General features: G+C 43.7%; 1 protein-coding gene across 3 annotated transcripts in view; it reads right to left on the reverse strand.

Moving 5' to 3' along the window:
- Nucleotides 1–19,769, reverse strand: part of LOC138952481 (xanthine dehydrogenase/oxidase-like) — a 51,564-nt gene that overhangs the window by 12,780 nt on the left and 19,015 nt on the right. For all 3 annotated transcript variants that reach the window (XM_070324159.1, XM_070324158.1, XM_070324157.1), the window contains exons 10-28: nt 17,663–17,807; nt 16,732–16,899; nt 15,868–15,944; nt 15,413–15,506; nt 14,816–14,928; nt 14,331–14,512; nt 13,884–14,046; nt 12,814–13,024; nt 11,522–11,700; nt 10,878–10,997; nt 8,737–8,955; nt 8,179–8,242; nt 7,205–7,274; nt 6,061–6,148; nt 4,937–5,023; nt 4,277–4,468; nt 2,331–2,476; nt 1,860–1,941; nt 601–696 (exon numbers count right to left, since the gene is read on the reverse strand). In XM_070324159.1, coding sequence (XP_070180260.1) covers nt 601–696; nt 1,860–1,941; nt 2,331–2,476; nt 4,277–4,468; nt 4,937–5,023; nt 6,061–6,148; nt 7,205–7,274; nt 8,179–8,242; nt 8,737–8,955; nt 10,878–10,997; nt 11,522–11,700; nt 12,814–13,024; nt 13,884–14,046; nt 14,331–14,512; nt 14,816–14,928; nt 15,413–15,506; nt 15,868–15,944; nt 16,732–16,899; nt 17,663–17,807 — 2,496 coding nt within the window. The remainder of the gene's footprint in view (nt 1–600; nt 697–1,859; nt 1,942–2,330; nt 2,477–4,276; nt 4,469–4,936; nt 5,024–6,060; nt 6,149–7,204; nt 7,275–8,178; nt 8,243–8,736; nt 8,956–10,877; nt 10,998–11,521; nt 11,701–12,813; nt 13,025–13,883; nt 14,047–14,330; nt 14,513–14,815; nt 14,929–15,412; nt 15,507–15,867; nt 15,945–16,731; nt 16,900–17,662; nt 17,808–19,769) is intronic.

Raw genomic sequence — 19,769 nt, forward strand, 5'->3', positions numbered from 1 at the left:
TCTGTCTTCCCCTCTCTCTCTCTCTCTGTCTCCCCCTCTCTCTCTCTCTGTCTCCCTCTCTCGCTCTCACTCTCTGTCTCCCTCTCTCTCTCTCTGTCTCCCTCTCTCGCTCTCTCTCTCTGAGTCTCTCTCTCTCGCTCTCTCTCTATCTCTGTCTCCCTCTTTCTCTCTGTCTCCCTCTCTCTGTCTCCCTCTCTCTCGCTCTCTCTCTCTCCCCCTCTCTCTCTTCCTCTCTCTCCCTCTCTCTCTCTCTCTGTCTCCCTCTCTCTCTCTGTCTCTCTGTCTGAGTCTCTCTCATTGGGTTTTTTTTTCTTCTTTTTTTTCTTCTCTTTGTCTGATTTAATAACCATGGTTTTATGTTTTTGTTTTGCTTTTTCTCCTGCTTTAATATTATGCACTGCTTAATTAATTCCCTCTTGGGCGAGGGCTGGATGAAAAAAGATCTTTGCTGTATCTACTCCATTACCCTCGAAAAATAAAGTTGGTTCGTTCGTTCGTTCTCTGTCTCCCTCTCTCGCTCTCTCCCTCTCTCTCTCTCTCTCTCTCTCTCTCTCTCTCTCTCTCTCTGTCTCCCTCTCTCTGTCTCTGTCTCTCTCTGACCTGCATGATTTTGGTGTGTAGTCCTTGTCCCATCTCAATACCGCCATGTGAAATCAGCACTGTGCCATCAGTGTAGATATTCACCAGAGCAGCTCCCTGAAACACGCGCACACTGCATCATACTCTTGATTTCAGGACCTGGGAATTCCGATGACTTTTGCTAAAAGCACACATTTCTTGCTTTTAAAGGTATAATCTTTTCTGTATTGAAGCAACCCGTGTAAACGATCCCGTAAGCCACCACAAATGTCCAGGCTATTACGTTCGCTTAGTGTATCTTTCGACCTGGACACATGCTCACCACCACAGCTCTATGGCCTGACCTTTACATATAGGTTAGAGCCGGACCGAGTGGCATAGTGGGCATAGTGGTGTCAGTGCTTGACTCTCACGCTAGCAAAAAACTGTGTGTTTATACAGAATGGGAATATTTTGCTGAATCAATTCCCCATGTTGACACTGGCGTCAGTTAAGGGCAGAATATACCTGCGCAGTTTCAGCGGCACAGACGACGCACTGCATATTATTGATGCTGCGATAGGGATTATGACGAGTACTTGGCCTGTTTTCCTTTCACGCAACGTGCAGCGGGCTGGGATAATCTGCAGTGCGTCGTCTGTCCTGCTGAAGTTACATAGGTGAGCGCCAGGCCTTACGAAGTCACTTCAACAACAAAACTTCCCAAAAGTAATCAGACCACTGAATTATTGGTATGCGTTCAAGTTGAGGGACGCTCTTCCCCATATAAACGTGTGGACAGATGTAGTGATGGCCGACACAATGGGTACAATGACAAGGAAGGTACATGGTACATTTCTTCGTCTTCTCCTTCTTCAGCGTTCGACGGTTGTGTCCCTCATAATCTGTGGCCTGCTGATCTTATCAACTCGCAAGTTCGGCGCAGGTGGGTATATTTCAATTGTGTGAAGGCGCATCTAAGTTAGCATACTATGACTGATGGTCTGGTAAATTACTGACGGCTTGGAAAAAATGAACACGTGCACACAGGGGAAAAAAGTGTAACGCCGTACTGTATCATATGGTAGTTCGCTTTCCCCAGGGAGAAGGCAACCAGAATGTCCACGAGGGTAGTCTTACAGGACTATATATTACTTACCTACCTACCCACCTGCCATTGCCTACACAAATGAGCCAAACGCTGATTTTCCAGCCCATATTTTCAAATGCAACACTGACAGTGCATGCGTGAGAAAACAAGAAAGGCGAATAGAAATCGCCGTTATAGAAGTCATTCTTACCTGGTTCAAAAACTTGTCAAAAAAGCTCATTCCGAATTTGGTTGGTGTGACTGCTATTCCTCTTTTTCGCCAACGGTTTTCACTGGAGGAAAAAGTAAATGAAGAACTTGGTGAACTATACAATAGCCTATTATTTGTGAACATTTGTGATGACCATGCAGTCATAAGGGGTAGGAAACGTTTGGTCGATTTAGATCCTTCCCTACGAAAAACAGCATCATTTCTCATTGACAAATTCCCTGTCTCATGCCTATGTGTGGTTTTACTTGTCATCTTAGACACATGCACACACGCTTGCATGTACGCATGCAAAAACGCAAGGTCACATGCACGCATGCACGCACACACGCGCTCGCACACACGCGCTCGCACACACACATAAGCACGCACGCACACACACACACACACACACACACACACACACACACACACACACACACACCCATACACACTCTCATACACACCAATAACCTGTTAAACAAGTCGACCTCTTTGCGACGCTGCTCAAACTTGCTCTGAGCTTTGACGTCATCCCAGCAACGGCGTAAGTTGCATTGCGTAAGCACCATCTTGAAGAATGTCACGTCCCCCTCTTTGTACAAGTTCATCTCTCGAAGCTGTACACAAAAAAACAACATCTGTGTCATAAACAGAACTAGTTCAGAAACAAGGCTTACAATTAGCAAATATAGGCTATATATATAGGATGAAAGTCGCTTGCTCATTTCAAATTCTTCATATTCTCTCAAATGGTTCCGCATACATCTCTCTTACTGTTCCTCTATATCAAGAGCACTGTTTTCCTTTCCATATCAGATCTTGTCATTAGCGCTGCGCCAGCCTCGCTTAGTTATGATTCTATCAAGTATAGGACCTTGAAGACCTTAATATTAGCCTTCTATGACACAACTTATATGCTCATATCGTTCGTACACTAAATTTGCTCCATTTCCATTTCAGTACAAATATAGGCGCACCATAATGAGGTATTTGGTAACATCATAATGATAATGAGAAACCCAGTACTCCAAGCAATGACCAGTAGCAAACTGCCTCAGCTGGAACACGCTCTACACAACATCAAGAGCCTGAGGACAGTACTGCAATGGATCCCCTCCCACTGTGGTGTACAAGGAAACGAAGAGGCGGACAGGATGGCAAAGCTGGGTTCAGAAGATGAGCAAGAGAACAGCCCTGTGAGCCTGACAGAGATGAAGACCATCATTAAGTCTCTGCACAGGACGCCCCAGCCACAGGACAGCTACCACCTGCTAGACCACAGCAGGTGGTCATCTTCCGCCTGAGAACGGGACACAACAGACTTAACCAGCATCTTCACGGGAAGCTGCATGTTGTGCCCTCCCCCATGTGTTCTTGTGGAGAAGCAGAGCAGGACACGGCCCACATCCTACGAGACTGCAGGAACCACCAGGTGCTGAGAGAGGAAATCTGGCCATTGCCGGAGTCCCTGCACAACAAGCTGTACGGGCCAGTGGCTGCGCTGCAGAGGACCACTAATTATATCTCAAGATCTGGACTCCAAGTGTGATCGGCGATCGAAAAGAAGAAGATAATGAGAAACCCCACATAAGCAGCCGTCTGAACAGCCATCACAAACGAATAACTTAATTTGGCGGAGTGGTATTGCAAGGTCACTGACCAACAAAGGGGCAAAGGCCTCACAGATGACCTTGGCTTGAGGATCCCTCCCCCCCCCCCACCCCGCCCCGACTTTCCCCCTGCCCAGTACAAACCACAACCACTACCAACCCCTTCTACAACACCACCTACACCACCAGTGGCGGATTTAGGGGGGGGGGGAAGGGGGCCCGGTCACCCCCTTCCGGAAAAAGAGAGAGAGAGAGAGAGAGAGAGAGAGAGAGAGAGAGAGAGAGAGAGAGAGAGAGAGAGAGAGAGAGAGAGAGAGAGAAAGAGAGAGAGAGAGGAACAACGAAAAAAAAGAGGCTTAAAAATGGAAATTTGGCCAGATGATTAAATGACAGTTTCTGACACAGGTGGCCCTAGATTGCAGTATTTTGCTTCCTTGAAAAAACAAAATCCGGGGGGGGGGGGGGGGGGGCATACCCCCGGTCCCCCCCTAGCATGTTCGGGCGCTTAGCGCCCTCAATTAGAGCGCCCTCAATTAGAGCGCCCTCAATTAGAGCGCCCTCAATTAGAGCGCCCTCAATTCAGGCGCTTAGCGCCTTCAAGTTTGTACAACAAAGTTTGGGTGTGCCCCCATTTCCTTAAAATCGTGGATCCGCCCTTGACCACCATCGCCTTGTCGGGAGCTATGCTGATAAGGCTAGCGACTTGTTTAAACGGTCTCCACAGTGGCGCTAGCACAAAGAGACCTCCCTTGTTAAAACCACCACCACGACAACAACCACCACCACCAACGAAACACAGTGACTAACCTTGTCAGGCGCCATGTTGAGATGGCAGGCAACTTGGGTGAGAGCGGTTTCCATGATGGCGTTGGCCTGAGGAGCACCGAATCCCCTGAAGGCGGTATTGGAGGGGATGTTGGTCTTACACAGGTGAGCCTCTGCCCTCACGTTGGGGATGTTGTAACTCTGGTCAGAGTCAATCAGCGACTTCTCCGACACCTGTGTCCGTCACATACACAACGAGTTTCGTTTACAAATCTTAAATCTTAATGAATTTTTTTTTGTGTGTGTGGGGGGTATTGTATTGAATTGGATTGGATTGGATTGGATTGGATTGGATTGGATTGAATTGAATTGAATTGAATTGAATTGAATTGAGCTGAATTGAATTGAATTGAATTGAATTGAATTGAATTGAATTGAATTGAATTGAATTGAATTGAATTGAATTGAATTGAATTGAATTGAATTGAATTGAATTGAATTGAATTGAATTGAATTGAATTGAATTGAATTGAATTGTATTGTATTGTATTGCATTGTATTGAATTGAATTGAATTGAATTGAATTGAATTGAATTGAATTGAATTGAATTGAATTGTATTGTACTGTATTGTACTGTATTGTGTTGTATTGTATACAAATAAACAGAAATCAAAACCCATTGTAAAACTTGCAAAACCGACCTGATAGGACATGTCCAGAGCACAACCAGCGTTGAGGTAGTATTTAACGTCGTAGGCCAGAATTTTCCCCGCGGAACTGAACCCGATCTGCACATAACCAAAATACAAAGAGTCTTTAATAGTATTCAAAATGTGCAAGTAGGCTATATGGGAAACAATAGAAAACAGAGTTCCAGGGCAAAAATAATGATGCTATTTATGTACGCGCTCCCGTGTTTACAAAGTGTAGTTTGCCCATAATCGATGTCAAACGCACCATAAGACCATATAATGACGAAATGTCACCATGCGCGGACCATAATACATGCATTACAGCTTGTTCTAGCCTCTGAAAAAGTGAGGATGTCAACAAAGCCGCGGTGTTAGCTCCCTTGCATCAACGTTACATGTGTTGCCAAATCTATAAATAGGACGATCCAGATCAAAATGAAAATTAACATATCTCAACATTGAAGGGGTCCTAGACCACAATATTTTGCAGGGAACTTAATTTAGCATGTCTCCAGCTGTTGGTAAAGCAATTAGCGTGTATAGTCATCGAGTACATATGCCTTTAACTTGCAGTTTCATTGCGAACAACAAACAAACAAACAAACAAACACAAAACATTAATAATAGAGAAAGTCATCGAATGAATCAAAAGTTTACAAACACATTTACCTAAGTTACTGGTATTGCATACACAGAACTAAGAGAGAAAATGAAATAAAAATATCATCAATCCGAAAAGAAAAGGGCCAAGTAACAGACTGACTAATACACCACCCAGAAAAAAACCAGCTATAACAGAACACACGTCACCGGAAAACCGTTCAAAGACAAATCTTAACAACAAAGTGACTGTGGTGAGATAAACAAAGACAGACACACACACATAGTACATACGAATTGAGCCTACATATATTCAGCTCATCAACAGAATGTCAAAGAGAGATACAGGTGGACTCCCCTTTCAAGATTTTCTCCTTTCTCAGACCTTGATTTTTCAGATTTTTGTTTGTTCATAACATACAATTTATTCCCCGTTTCAAGAGTCATTCCTTTCTCAGATCTGATTTGTTCAGAGACAAGGAGGTCTCGAAAGGGAGGTGCCAGTGTAGAAGAAAACGGGTAGAAGGACGTACCCGGTATTTGCCCAGATAGGGGTGCCTGGTTCCGGTCATCAACATGTCCTCGTCACGCTCCAGTGTACAGCGCACGGGACAGTTGTGTCTGAAGATACAGTGACAAAGGTCTATCTTTACTAGTTTATCAGGTGTTAGGGACGACAGACGGTAAAGACAATACAAAATACATTTTTTCAGAGATTAAGTTTTTCGTCAAAGCAATGTGAAGCAGAAACGTGCAGTAAGATTGAAAAATGATGACGAACTTACCTGAGTAAGTGAAGTCTTATTGTAGTTTTATCGACCACAATGAGAGGAAAGGCGTTCTGACGTGACCCATATATCTCTCGGAATTGTGGGAGATAAAACCAGCATACAGAACTTACAAGCCGCGCGTAGAATGTAAGAATATACAGGACGTCATTTGGCTCTAGGCTTTTGAGCAGAAACCCCAAAACAGATAGGCTGCTTACGTTCCAAAACTCAGAATCAAATTTACATTCAAATTAAATGTAACGGTTTGTTTGTCAATAATAACCTACAATTCTTGTTTTTTGACGGCCAAACAATTGTGTGGCGAAACTTTAAGTGTCACCCACACACAGATATCAAAAACGGCTTTTTGTGTCATTAGCTCTGAGAAATGAAAAGAAGGCAACACAGAGAAGTTCCTGGGATTTAATTTCAATGGCAAATTGGCCAAAATGGACATAAGAGTTCGGTAATTTTCGGAAACCTAACGGCACAGCTCTTTCCGTGTAAACAGTTAGGCTCAACGACTCAGATCTGGTCATGAGATAAGATCATCCCTCATTTAGTCACATACCAAAAATCAACACCGTGACTGCTCGCTGTGGTGATTTGGATTTTTATTCAATGAATTAATTTCTTAAAAAGACACTAATGGCTTTTTTAAAATGAATTCTTCTAAAAAAAAAATCCACTGTGCACAGAGAGCACCAGGGCAGTTCAATTTGTGTATGTGACCAACTGGGGAATGGTGTCATCGCATGTAAGAGCCCTTAAGTCCTTGGTGTTACCTTTTCCCCACCTTGAAAAATGTTCAAACTGAAGATTTTTTGGTGATTTGAAAGAAGTTTCAGCGTTTCGCCGACTGCTGATATCAAACGACATCCCTGGAATGGATCTTACAGACACTTACTTATTAGCTGCAACTGCGACGGGCAACGCGTGCATGGCTGGCCGAGTCTCCTTCCCGCCAAAAGCGCCACCTGGTGGACAGATGTAAGTGTGTATACATCAGTAATGGTAAACATTATGAAGACGACAAAATGTAATCAAAAGGACTACTGCGTTGTACTGGGTTTATAAGTTCCACCCTCAAACCAAAAAAACTCTGTCGTCTGTGTGGGTGTTTCCAGGTGACCCACCCCCTGTCGAGTTCAAATGACAAGAAGCACTGCAAAACAAATAGTGGCCTCTTTCGTCGCCAGATCAGGGCATTTAGACAATGTGCCTCTTGAGGACAGGCATACAGTCAATTCTGACTGTAATGGACATCACTAATAGCCTAAAGGGATCGACGCTTGGCACAAACACTGTCCAAACACGCGTATTCGAGGGCTTATGCTGCATGCAACATGACAACGCAGCTTTGCACACTGCCTTTGCGACAAGAGAGATCTTGGCTTCACAGGGAGTACTGCTGTTGTCGCATCCACCCCATTCTCTGGTCCTGTCCACATGCTAGGTCAGCCTATTATCTCAATTCAAGAAACACCCTCGGAAACACGGTTTGAGAGCCCTGAAGATTATGCCCGAGCCTTCACGAGTGTCAAGTGGTTCCTGGCCTGAATGAGCTCGTTTGAGAGGATGGCCAGTGGGGTATCGGCTGGGAGAGGGTTAGTCTAAAAAATGGCCTAATTGAATTGCTGGTATGTGTTTCCGTTTCTGAGTTTCTAAATAATTATGGAACAGCCTACGTACATAGAGAGGGATAATGCGTAGCATTCATATTGGCTGACACACGCAACTTTCTATTCCTTTGTGTTCACCTAAGCTCCAATCCAACTTCTAGACATTTTCCAAGAAACCCTCGTATCAAACCAAGAAGGAACACAAGACCAGCACAAAGACATGTGTCGTTTTAAAGCCACCGAGAATTTTAAAACCTACCGAGCCTTCGTGCTCGAACTTTCACCTTGTTGAAGGGAAGTCCAAGAGCTCCTGCCACAGCACTCTGGAACAATGAGAATTGCAAATCAATAACCGATACATCTAAATTTGTTTTAGAAGACACTGCAAAAACTCCAAAGAGCAATAATGTGGTGACTTAACAAAACACAAGACCAAGTGCACACGGTAAAGATCCTGTAATCCATGTTAGAGTTCGGTGGGTTATAGAAACACAAAAATATCCACCCTGCTTCCCCCGAAAGCGGCGTATGACTACCTAAATGGCGGAGTAAAGACGGTCATACACGTAAAAAGCCACTCGTGCAAAAACATGGGAGTGAACGTGGGAGTTTTAGCCCATGAACGAAGAAGAAGAAAAAACGTTCCATCAACTAACATTTTTTTTTTTCATTCTGGATTTTGGTGTACTTGGGAGTTCCAGTCCATGAACTACAGAAGAAGAAGAAGAAGAAGAAGAAGAAGAAGAATATTCCACAAACTGGTAGATGGAGCCCCCCCCCCCCCCTCCTCCTCCTTATTTTTCCAAAAGAGATGTACCTGTATGAAGGCTATACTCTGTGTGGAGCAGGCCAGCTCCATGCCTCCGTCCTCTGTGGGGTAACCAATGGTGACCATGGGTTCCAGGTAAAAGTGTTCCTGTGCCTCCACGTGCAGCTCCCCCTCCAACACGCACTCCGCTCGGGACAGAGCCTCCTCCACGTTGCCATTGGACACCAGCAGGTTCAACGGGTAGAACGACTTCTTCTGGATGGCGTCCTGACCGGAACAAACAAAAAATCACTTAATTCTTTTCGGTTTTTTTTCTTCTCCAAATGTTCATCATTACATTACTTAGTATCATTTGTGTGTGTGTGTGTGTGTGTGTGTGTGTGTGTGTGTGTGTGTGTGTGTGTGTGTGTGTGTGTGTGTGTGTGTGTGTGTGTGTGTAAGGCGCTTAGAATAGAACTATGTTAGGATTTGCGCCATACAAATACCCTTGTTATTATCATTTATAAACAGGTTTCAGGGGCGGATCAGTTGCTTTGTAAGGGTGGGGGCACTTTGAATTGAAAGTGAATGTGATGGGCGCGAAGCGCCCGAATTTGCTAGGGGGGTCCGGGGGCATGCCCCCCCGGAAAATTTTTTTGCCCAAAGAAGCAAAATGGTGCCATTTGGTGCCATTTGAACTTAGAAATGGTCATAGAATCAGCATAGAAAAATCTTTTTTTTTTCTTCTTCTTTTTTTTTTTTTTTTTTTCGGTGGGGGGGGGGGGGGCACGTGCCCCCTGTGCCCCCCCCCCTCGTCCGCCCCTGGGTTTGGTCAACGTGACAGCAGTGGAGGTGATTGTCGTATCAGTCCTAACTGACATTGCACTACTAGTTAAAAGCTCAGTTCGCACTATCTGAGAAACGAAGGGAAGTAAGCGCCCCAAATGCATACATGTTCAAAAGAGTAATTGAGAGTAATGCGGAACCAATCTCCTGGCACTAAAGAGAATAACAATCATTGAAATGAACAAGCAACTTTAATCCTCTATGTAAACGATTTTGGCTCACCATCTTAGAACTATGTACACTTTTTACTATGTAAACGATTCGGTTCACCATCTTAGATCTATACATGTACAGTTCCAACCAGGTAAGATATATGTCCACTTTTTACAATGTAACGATTTGGCTCCCCATCTCAGATCTATGTCCACTTTCTACTTGGTAAACGATTTGGCTCACCATCTCAGATCTATGTCCACTTTCTACTTGGTAAATGATTTGGCTCACCATCTCAGATCTATGTCCACTTTCTACTTGGTAAATGATTTGGCTCACCATCTCAGATCTATGTCCACTTTCTACTTGGTAAATGATTTGGCTCACCATCTCAGATCTATGTCCACTTTCTACTTGGTAAACGATTTGGCTCACCATCTCAGATCTATGTCCACTTTCTACTTGGTAAACGATTTGGCTCACCATCTCAGATCTATGTCCACTTTCTACTTGGTAAACGATCTGGCTCACCATCTCAGATCTATGTCCACTTTCTACTTGGTAAACGATTTGGCTCACCATCTCAGATCTATGTCCACTTTCTACTTGGTAAATGATTTGGCTCACCATCTCAGATCTATGTCCACTTTCTACTTGGTAAATGATTTGGCTCACCATCTCAGATCTATGTCCACTTTCTACTTGGTAAACGATTTGGCTCACCATCTGAGATCTGGCCAGGCTTTTAAACGGGATAGGGCCATCCCTCCACTTGGAAACATTCCCAAAATGAACATCCTGACTGTTGTGTGAGCAGAGTGGGACTGTTTGTTGCGAATTATTTTCTGATCTATAAGCAACTACATTTTATAGCTAAGCTCGGTCGGATATGAGACAGTGAGCAGAATTCTGTTCACAGGCAGGACTGTGCCTTTACAATTAAGGATCAAAATAATCCCGATATAGACACTGTTTTCAACATAGTGAAAGGCTCACTCGAGACTAATGGGAAGGTCGTGAGTTCAAATCCTGGCCGCAGCCGCCTGGTGGGTTTAAGGATGGAGATTTCTGAACGTATGTGCAGATCACCTAGTGCCTTATCCCCCTTCGTGTGTACACATCCATGAAAGAAGAAGAAGAAGAAGAAGAAGAAGAAGAAGAAGAAATATTACGATGCTGATGTCGCCAGCATGCATTCTGTTCTCACTTACAGCTATAGTGATGATGGGTTCCATGACGTCATACTCTACGACAACTGCTTGTGCCGCTCTTTGGGCGTTGGCTAGTGTGTCCGCCAGAATGGCGCCAATCACCTGCCCTTGGTGCACCACCTGTCAACGGATGGGCAAAAAAATGACATAATCCATGATTAATCAAAATAATCACAAATCAATCACCTAATCAATCAGTAAGCAAAGCAAGCAAATATGCAAGCAGTACAAAAAAAAAAAAAAAAAAAAAAAAATCAAGCAACTTGTCAACAAATATAATCATCTGCCTTTGTGATTGCCGATCTACTCAGCAACACATCTGCTTTAGCCTTGAGCAAAGCTTTTGGGACGACAGAAAACCCGAACTTCAGACCCATCAAATCATTCACAAATTACTTTCTAACATTTCTCAATGTTTAACATCAAGACGTTTGTTCACTGTGTTCAGCTATTCTACCATCAACTGATCTACTGCAGCCTGAAGGCGAACTCGCAAAGGTAAGGTAATTTGGTAACGTATCATTACAATCCCGTGAGGCTAGCCTCATGGAAATTCAGGTTGCGGTCTACCTTTGGAAAGCGAGCTGCCATTCCATGACAAACAAAACACTGATCCCAGGTACTAATGAAAGGTCCCCATATACCTCTTTAGAGGCAAAGATTTCCTCGTCCTTTTCTATCAAGCCCCAGATGTTGCTGCCCGGTACGTCAGTGTGTGAGAGATAGTCCACCACCCCTGGCATAGCGAGGGCCGCTGATGGGTCAACCCTGACAAGCTTTGCCCGCGCCTTTTTACTCTGTACCAAGCCAAGGTACAGCTCGCCTGGAAACGATGGACACATTTTCATTTTTCATTTCTTGTATTGTTGGTTTAAACAGTGTTTTATTCAACAACTCATGGATATATCTATATATCTATATATATACGACTAGTGTCTGTGTGTCTGTCCGCGATGCACGGCCAAAGTTCTCGGTCGATCTTTTTCAAATTTGGAGACCGTATTCAGCTACACCCCGGACACAACCTCATTTTTAGATCTCCCTTCCTTCGTGTGGCGTCAATCCATATTCCCGTTACTACGTTACTATTTTAAGAAGGTCACTGCACGTTACTATGTTTAGATCTCCCTTCCTTCGTGCGCCGGCGAAGCCGGCGTACACCCGACAAAGCCGGGTCCCAGGCACAGCCTGGTATTCGGCTCTACTTCTTCCCGGCGAAGCCGGTACCCGGCGAAGCGGGTAATCATCTAGTATGATATATAATACTAACTTTTGTATTATGTTTCCCCATTGCCGTTTCGGAATAAATACACTGGCAAAATAGTGTTGTATTCCTTATTAATCGTGTCAAAGGACAGAGAGATTGAGAGTCCTGGACTAAAGAACTCTGAGGAAGTTCTCTGAGCCATTCACAAAAACACTGATGCCATACAGGTTCGATTATTTCAGTAACTTTGCGTCGGTAGCGATCTGGCAGAACATATTCTTAAACAGTACTGACGATACGCATGATCACGGATATTTTTAGTGCGTCCCGGGACCCGCGTTTTTTTTATTTTTAGATTAAGTGCGATTAGGACCCCCTCCATGAATTTCCAGTACGTGTGTTTGGCTTCCAATGCGTAAAGGAATCAGGGATGCACAGTTTGGGGAGCCTTGCATCATGAACAAAGACAACTCACCACCCGCCCCCCCCCCCCCCCCCCGCTTTTCCCCTGCTAATTGTGTCTTGTTTTTTGCTTGGTTTGCATTGACTTGATCCAGATAGTTCTATAGTATATTATTATCAGTAATGTTATGTCCGACATCATACTTGTGTCATTCTCCAACTGCATAGGACACGTGATATTTAGCGTTCGCTTGAGTTCGTCTCCCTTTTGTTTCTCGTTTCAGTATTGGGTCTTGTCTGAATAAAACCTTGTTCAAACCAACTGACCTTGCCTGGGGGCGATGTCATTGGTGTACTGAGCCTCCCCAGTGGCCTGCTTGAAGGCTGACTCGTGCACCACGGGGAGACGCAGGGCACTGTTGGGCGACAGCGACTCGGGGGACACCTCGAACCACTGGAAGCCCTTCACCGGACCTCGTTCCAACGGCTGGGTGGCCACCCGGTCACTCGACCTCACTGCGGCCACTGGGGGCTTGGCCTGGTCAAGTAACGGTATACAAACAAAATCAGAACAACCAACAACTCCCCACCTCCACCCATCAATACAAAAAAAGTGATAGAATGTATAAAAGAGAAAGAGAAAAAGGCACAGCAATAGAAACATCCATGGCACTGTACACTTTATGTTCATACATTGTTACCTGCAATTCTAGGCTCTGAGGGATTTAATACTAATGATGATAAATAGCTTTTTTCTTGCGCAAGTCCCATAAATACCGGCACGGTTGGCCTAGTGGTAAGGCGTCCGCCCCGTGATCGGGAGGTCGTGGGTTCGAACCCCGGCCGGGTCATACCTAAGACTTTAAAATTGGCAATCTAGTGGCTGCTCCGCCTGGCGTCTGGCATTATGGGGTTAGTGCTAGGACTGGTTGGTCCGGTGTCAGAATAATGTGACAGGGTGAGACATGAAGCCTGTGCTGCGACTTCTGTCTTGTGTGTGGCGCACGTTATATGTCAAAGCAGCACCGCCCTGATATGGCCCTTCGTGGTCGGCTGGGCGTTAAGCAAACAAACAAACAAACAAACAAACAAACAAACAAAGTCCCATGAATAGCTCCAAGCGCTTTATAATTACTATGGCAAAACACAAAGAAGGGAAAATGTACAAAATAGTAAAACTAGGCAAAGTGAACGTACGTAACACACATAGTATAGTACGTAACACACATAGTATAGTACCACAGTATGAGCAAATCTTCTGCAAATGTGTCATGCGGTCCACAAGCAACCCTAAATCTTCAAATATTTCCAACAAAATTACAGTAACAGGACTGACTTCGTCGAATCAGACATTTAAAAATATATCGACCAAAATCATCAGTTCACAGTGCTTATACCTGCTGCTGAAGTTTCTGTTTGACTGTCAGGTAGAACTTGAAGAAAAAGCTGACAGTCAGCGAACGTCTGTACTCAGTGGTTCCTCCTGGTGACCCAGGGTCAAGGGGCAGGTCAGAGGTCAGCAACTCACAGGCTTTGTTCAGCAGCTCCTCGTTCCACGTGCTGTTGAAAAAAGCCACTGACGATAAGTCAACGAAACGACAACAACAAAATCCGCTGATGTCCATGCGATTTCTTTCTTCTTTGATTTTTATTACGGTTTTCTCTTGTATAAATATCCGAGGAATAGCATGTCAATAACATTCAATCTGAATGTTATTGAGATGCTATTCCTCGGAAATTCTTCATCTTGATCAATTTTGTTTAAAAACATTTTGCAAATACAGGTTTACAGAATCCACATTAGTTTCCAAGATTTAAACCACCACAGAAAGGTCTCCGCTTACAGTCCTTGGAGCTGTTTCATGGTGGTGGTTGCCATGACAGTGGTGGGCCCCATGCCCCCAAAGGCCAAGGACAGGTCAAGGACTTTTGCAGTGTCGTCAAGGACAACGCGCATCCCGGCGTTGACAATAGAGATGTCGTCCTCCTTTCTGTTGGCTTGCTTGTAGCCAAGGAAGTACTCGTTCTGCAAGAGTGACGGATTAAAGACAATGACCATGTATATAATTATCGGAAGAGACATACAACTCACTTGTTTACATACAACTATGTGCACGTGCAAGTGCCTTCTCCATTTAAAAACTGTGTCTTTTAATGCTTGATACATTTATCCGCCTTAAAAAGTCATTCGATTTGAGATGTGGATACATGATGCATACGTGAGCGGACTTTTAACAGATAAAACGCAGACAAACACCTTTATTGTAAAACATATTTTTGATAAAATCGTCTATCCTTGCATACTGCATCCAATAAAAGAGGAAAACACCTTTTGGGAGAAAGGGATGAGAACAGACAACAAGATTTCGTTGGGAAGAACCGCTGTCTGTCTGTATCCCTTGAAGAAGATGTGGTCCATCTTCACCTCTCGTTGCTTTCCCTCTGCACACACAGTGCAAATATTTGTGCGAAAACTTATTGGGATTGCTTAAGATAAGCACTGTGCTTGAGTGCCAAATCCCAAATGCCATATATTGTTTATGTCACGATAAACATTAAATAAAGTCTTGTTTAAATCAGGACCTATTCAAAACGATAACGACGGAAATCAGTACGAATATTGACAAGGAGGTGAAAGACAACACGCGGGAAACGAAGAATGGAAGTGGAAGACGGGGAGGGCCACAACGGCTAAAAGCAACAAAGATCAAGATCTTGAAGAAAAAACATATGATTAGAATGAAGAAAACAATTGCAACAACTACAACACAGCCTAGCTGATGCCGATATTTTAATGACCATGTTAATGCAAGAGCAGCGCTAAAGGAGACAGACAACACAGTGTCAAAGGAAACAATAGCAACACCAAACACCATCACTACTACCAACATCACCAACACGTAAGACTGACGAGGCCAAAGCCTACCTGTTGACACCACAGTGAGCGTTGCCCCACACGCCAAGAGAAGCGGGTTCAAATCCGAGATGGGGCTGGCAGTCATGATGTTCCCTCCTACGGCCTGCCACCACACAGAAACACATTGTAATAAGGTGGACTGAGAGAAGGAGTGGATAAAACAATGTAAGACCCAACAAAGAGCATACAATTTCTACGAATTACAATGTGATGCTGTCAGGACGGGTAGCACCGCAGTCAGTGATTTGAATTGTTGTAACTCGTCCTGTTTGTCGTAAGATTCAACCGAAGATTGACGCGGATTTTCCCGGCTTTTTGGATTTTTAACAGATACAGAAAGAAAGACAAAAAGGTCATAGACACAGGCCAACAGAGAAGGATGTCATCCCGTTTACAGTTCCCCAAAACAGACTTGTTTGAATTGGTGTTGCTCTGTACAGCAGGGATCCAATGATTCAACTTACAGCCACGTTGCGGACTTGATGTCCCGCAAACCAGCGCAGCATCTCCACGAAGGCAGCAAACACTCGGCACTTGTCCTCTGTCAACACACACACATACACACGTTTTCACCTTTATATGTTGACTCAATTTACCATTCCCAAAGAAAAGCGAGAATCGCTGAAGTCTGTGGTATTCTTACAACACGAGGGCTGCTTTCTTCTTTCTGCTCTTAAGGCCCGCACCTTATGTTGAAAAGTTTCTTTTTCTTTATTTGGTGTTTAACGTCGTTTTCAACCGTTCAAGGTTATATCGCGACGGGGAAAATGGGAAAGAGCCACTTGTTAATTGTTTCTTGTTCACAAAAGCACTAATAAAAAAATTGCTCCAGGGGCTTGCAACGTAGTACAATATATGACCTTACTGGGAGAATGCAAGTTTCCAGCACAAAGGACCTAACATTTCTTACATACTGCTTGACTAAAATCTTTACAAACATTGACTATATTCTACACAAGAAACACTTAACAAGGGTAAAAGGAGAAACAGAATCCGTTAGTCGCCTCTTACGACATGCTGGGGAGCATCGGGTAAATTCTTCCCCCTAACCCGCGGGGGGGGGGGGGGGGGGGGGGCTGTTGAAAAGTCAACGCCCCCCTTCCTCTCCCCTGTGCTCCCCATACTCCTGCTTAAAGAATGTTCTCCCGTTCTTTGAACACCCAACAGTTAAAATTGTCTGCATTCAGTTTGTAAAACAAGCCATGTCCTTCACGCAAAGTCTGCAACACAACCAAGATCCACTGAAACACGACGCAACGCCATGTCAATCTGATTAGTTAGCCCTATCATAGTTAGCCCCATCAAAAATGAATCTCAACACATCTGACCTGGCAGTTCTTTGATGGCGTCCTTGAGAGCAGCGTCCATGGTTGCCAGGGTAACGGAGGCTCCCAGCTGGATGCCGGACTGCAGTCGCTGGACAGAGGTCAACTCCTGAATGTGGGTGGTGGTCACTAGTACTGGGTACTGCTGTTTCTTAAACTTCACTTCCACCCCTGAAAGAAAGCAGCCAGGCATCATTGCAGGACCTCGTGTTCTCAAGGGCAAACCCGCTGCTTGTCAGAGACCGTGAGGTTATGGAAAAAAAGACCTTTTTGGAAACTGCTAGGAAACAATTAAATACTTGTGAAACAAAAATAAAATTAATGCGATCTAAATACTACCAATACGAACTCACAATATCACCACTACTAAATGACCTTTTATGACCTTGACCTTAGTCTTCAAGGATTTTGTTCAGGCATTCATTCCAGCGACTACCAAGAAAGAATAGAACTCCAAACTGACCTATTTCTGTGTAGCTGACCGCGGTTTTGCAGACGAAAACGTAATAATGCAATCTAAACACTATCTGTACTGAACAAGAACGTCACCACCCCTAAATACCGGCACAGTTGGCCTAGTGGTAAGGCGTCCGCCCCGTGATCGGGAGGTCGTGGGTTCCAACCCCGGCCGGGTCATACCTAAGACTCTAAAATTGGCAATCTAGTGGCTGCTCCGCCTGGCGTCTAGCATAATGGGTTTAGTGGTAGGACTGGTTGGTCCGGTGTCAGAATAATGTGACTGGGTGAGACATGAAGCCTGTGCTGCGACTTCTGTCTTGTGTGTGGCGCACGTTATATGTCAAAGCAGCACCGCCCTGATATGGCCCTTCGTGGTCGGCTGGGCGTTAAGCAAACAAACAAACCACCACTAAATGACCTGTGACCTTGACGTTAATCTTCAAGGATTTTTTTTTAATCCAGGCGTTCGACTGACCTATTTCTGTGTTGCCGACGACGATTTTGCAGTCGGGGTTGTGTTTCTTGATATCAAGGAGTTCTGCCAGAGACACAGGGCGGTACCAGCGCACTCGCTGTCCCACGAACACCAGAGACTGTGTGTGCAGTGTCGGGCCCTCCAACTGTAAAGTTAACGGTTTCCTGTGTTATTTATTAAGTCATGCCAACAACTCAAACATAGAATGACCTGTCTGTCCGTCCAAAAACAGATATAGACTCCTAACGTTCCATTATTCAGAATTAGAATAATAGTAACTGTAAATGCAACCTTTTGTTTTGTCAATAATTAATCGTTCCAATAACAAACCATTCTTTCCTCCGAAAGCGGCGTATGGCTGCCTAAATGGCGGGGTAAAAAACGGTCATACACGTAAAATTCCACACGTGCAAAAAACACGAGTGTACGTGGGAGTTTCAGCCCACGAACGCAGAAGAAGAAGAAGACCAACCATTCTTGTTTTGTTGTCTGTCTGTCCGCTTATGAAGACTATTTGGTGGATGTACTTGTGAATGTCTTGTTTCTTCAAAAATTTAACGTAACATTTCTTGTTTTTATATTTAGTCAAGTTTTGACTAAATATTTTAACATCGAGGGGGAATCGACGTGGTGTATGTGTGTGTGTATGTGTGTGTGTGTGTGTGCGTGTGTGTGCGTGCGTGCGTGTAGAGCGATTCAGACCAAACTACTGGACCGATCTTTATGAAATTTGACATGAGAGTTCCTGGGATTGATATCCCCATACGGTTTTTTTCATTTTTTTGATAAATGTCTTTGATGACGTCATATCCGGCTTTTCGTGAAAGTTGAGGCGGCACTGTCACGCCCTCATTTTTCAACCAAATTGGTTGAAATTTTGGTCAAGTAATCTTCGACAAAGCCCGGACTTCGGTATTGCATTTCAGCTTGGTGGCTTAAAAATTAATTAATGACTTTGGTCATTAAAAATCTGAAAATTGTAAAAAAAATATTTCTTTTATAAAACGATCCCAATTTACGTTTATCTTATTCTCCATCATTTTCTGATTCCAAAAACATATAAATATGTTATATTCGGATTAAAAACAGGCTCTGAAAATTAAATATATAAAAATTATTATCAAAATTAAATTGTCGAAATCAATTTAAAAACACTTTCATCTTATTCCTTGTCGGTTCCTGATTCCAAAAACATATAGATATGATATGTTTGGATTAAAAATACGCTCAGAAAGTTAAAACGAAGAGAGGTACAGAAAAGCGTGCTATCCTTCTTAGCGCAACTACTACCCCGCTCTTCTCGTCAATTTCACTGCCTTTGCCATGAGCGGTGGACTGACGATGCTACGAGTATACGGTCTTGCTGAAAAATGGCATTGCGTTCAGATTCATTCTGAGTTCGACAGCTACTTGACTAAATATTGTATTTTCGCCTTACGCGACTTGTTTGATTCTGCATTTTGGAACGTTGGCAGACTATCTGTTTATAGAACGAACAATCTCTGAAGAGTTCAAGTAGTATAGCAAGGAATGTATTCAACCAGGGGTGGGACTCTCTTGTGATGAAAAAAGAGGAAATCCCTTTAATTCTAGGGGGGTTCGGGGGCATGCTCCCCCGAATTTTTTTTAAATGGTACATTAAAATCTGTGCAATCTGGTGCATTCTGAGACTAAAATTTAACTCGTTTGGATCAGGTAACAAGTCGCGTAAGGCGAAAATACAATATTTAGTCAAGTAGCTGTCGAACTCACAGAATGAAACTGAACGCAACGCAACGCAGCAAGACCGTATACTCGTAGCATCGTCACTCCACCGCCCGTGGCAAAGGCAGTGCACGTGGAATTGACAAGAAGAGCGGGGTATTCGTTGCGCTGAGAAGGATAGCACGCTTTTCTGTACCTCTCTTCGTTTTAACTTTCTGAGCGTGTTTTTAATCCAAACATATCATATCTATATATTTTTGGAATCAGAAACCGACAAGGAATAAGATGAAAGTGTTTTTAAATTGATTTCGAAAAAAAAAATGTTGATAATAATTTTTATATATTTAATTTTCAGAGCTTGTTTTTAATCCGAATATAACATATTTATATGTTTTTGGAATCA

This window comes from Littorina saxatilis, linkage group LG17, assembly GCF_037325665.1.
Source record: "Littorina saxatilis isolate snail1 linkage group LG17, US_GU_Lsax_2.0, whole genome shotgun sequence".
NCBI classification, from domain to species: domain Eukaryota; kingdom Metazoa; phylum Mollusca; class Gastropoda; order Littorinimorpha; family Littorinidae; genus Littorina; species Littorina saxatilis.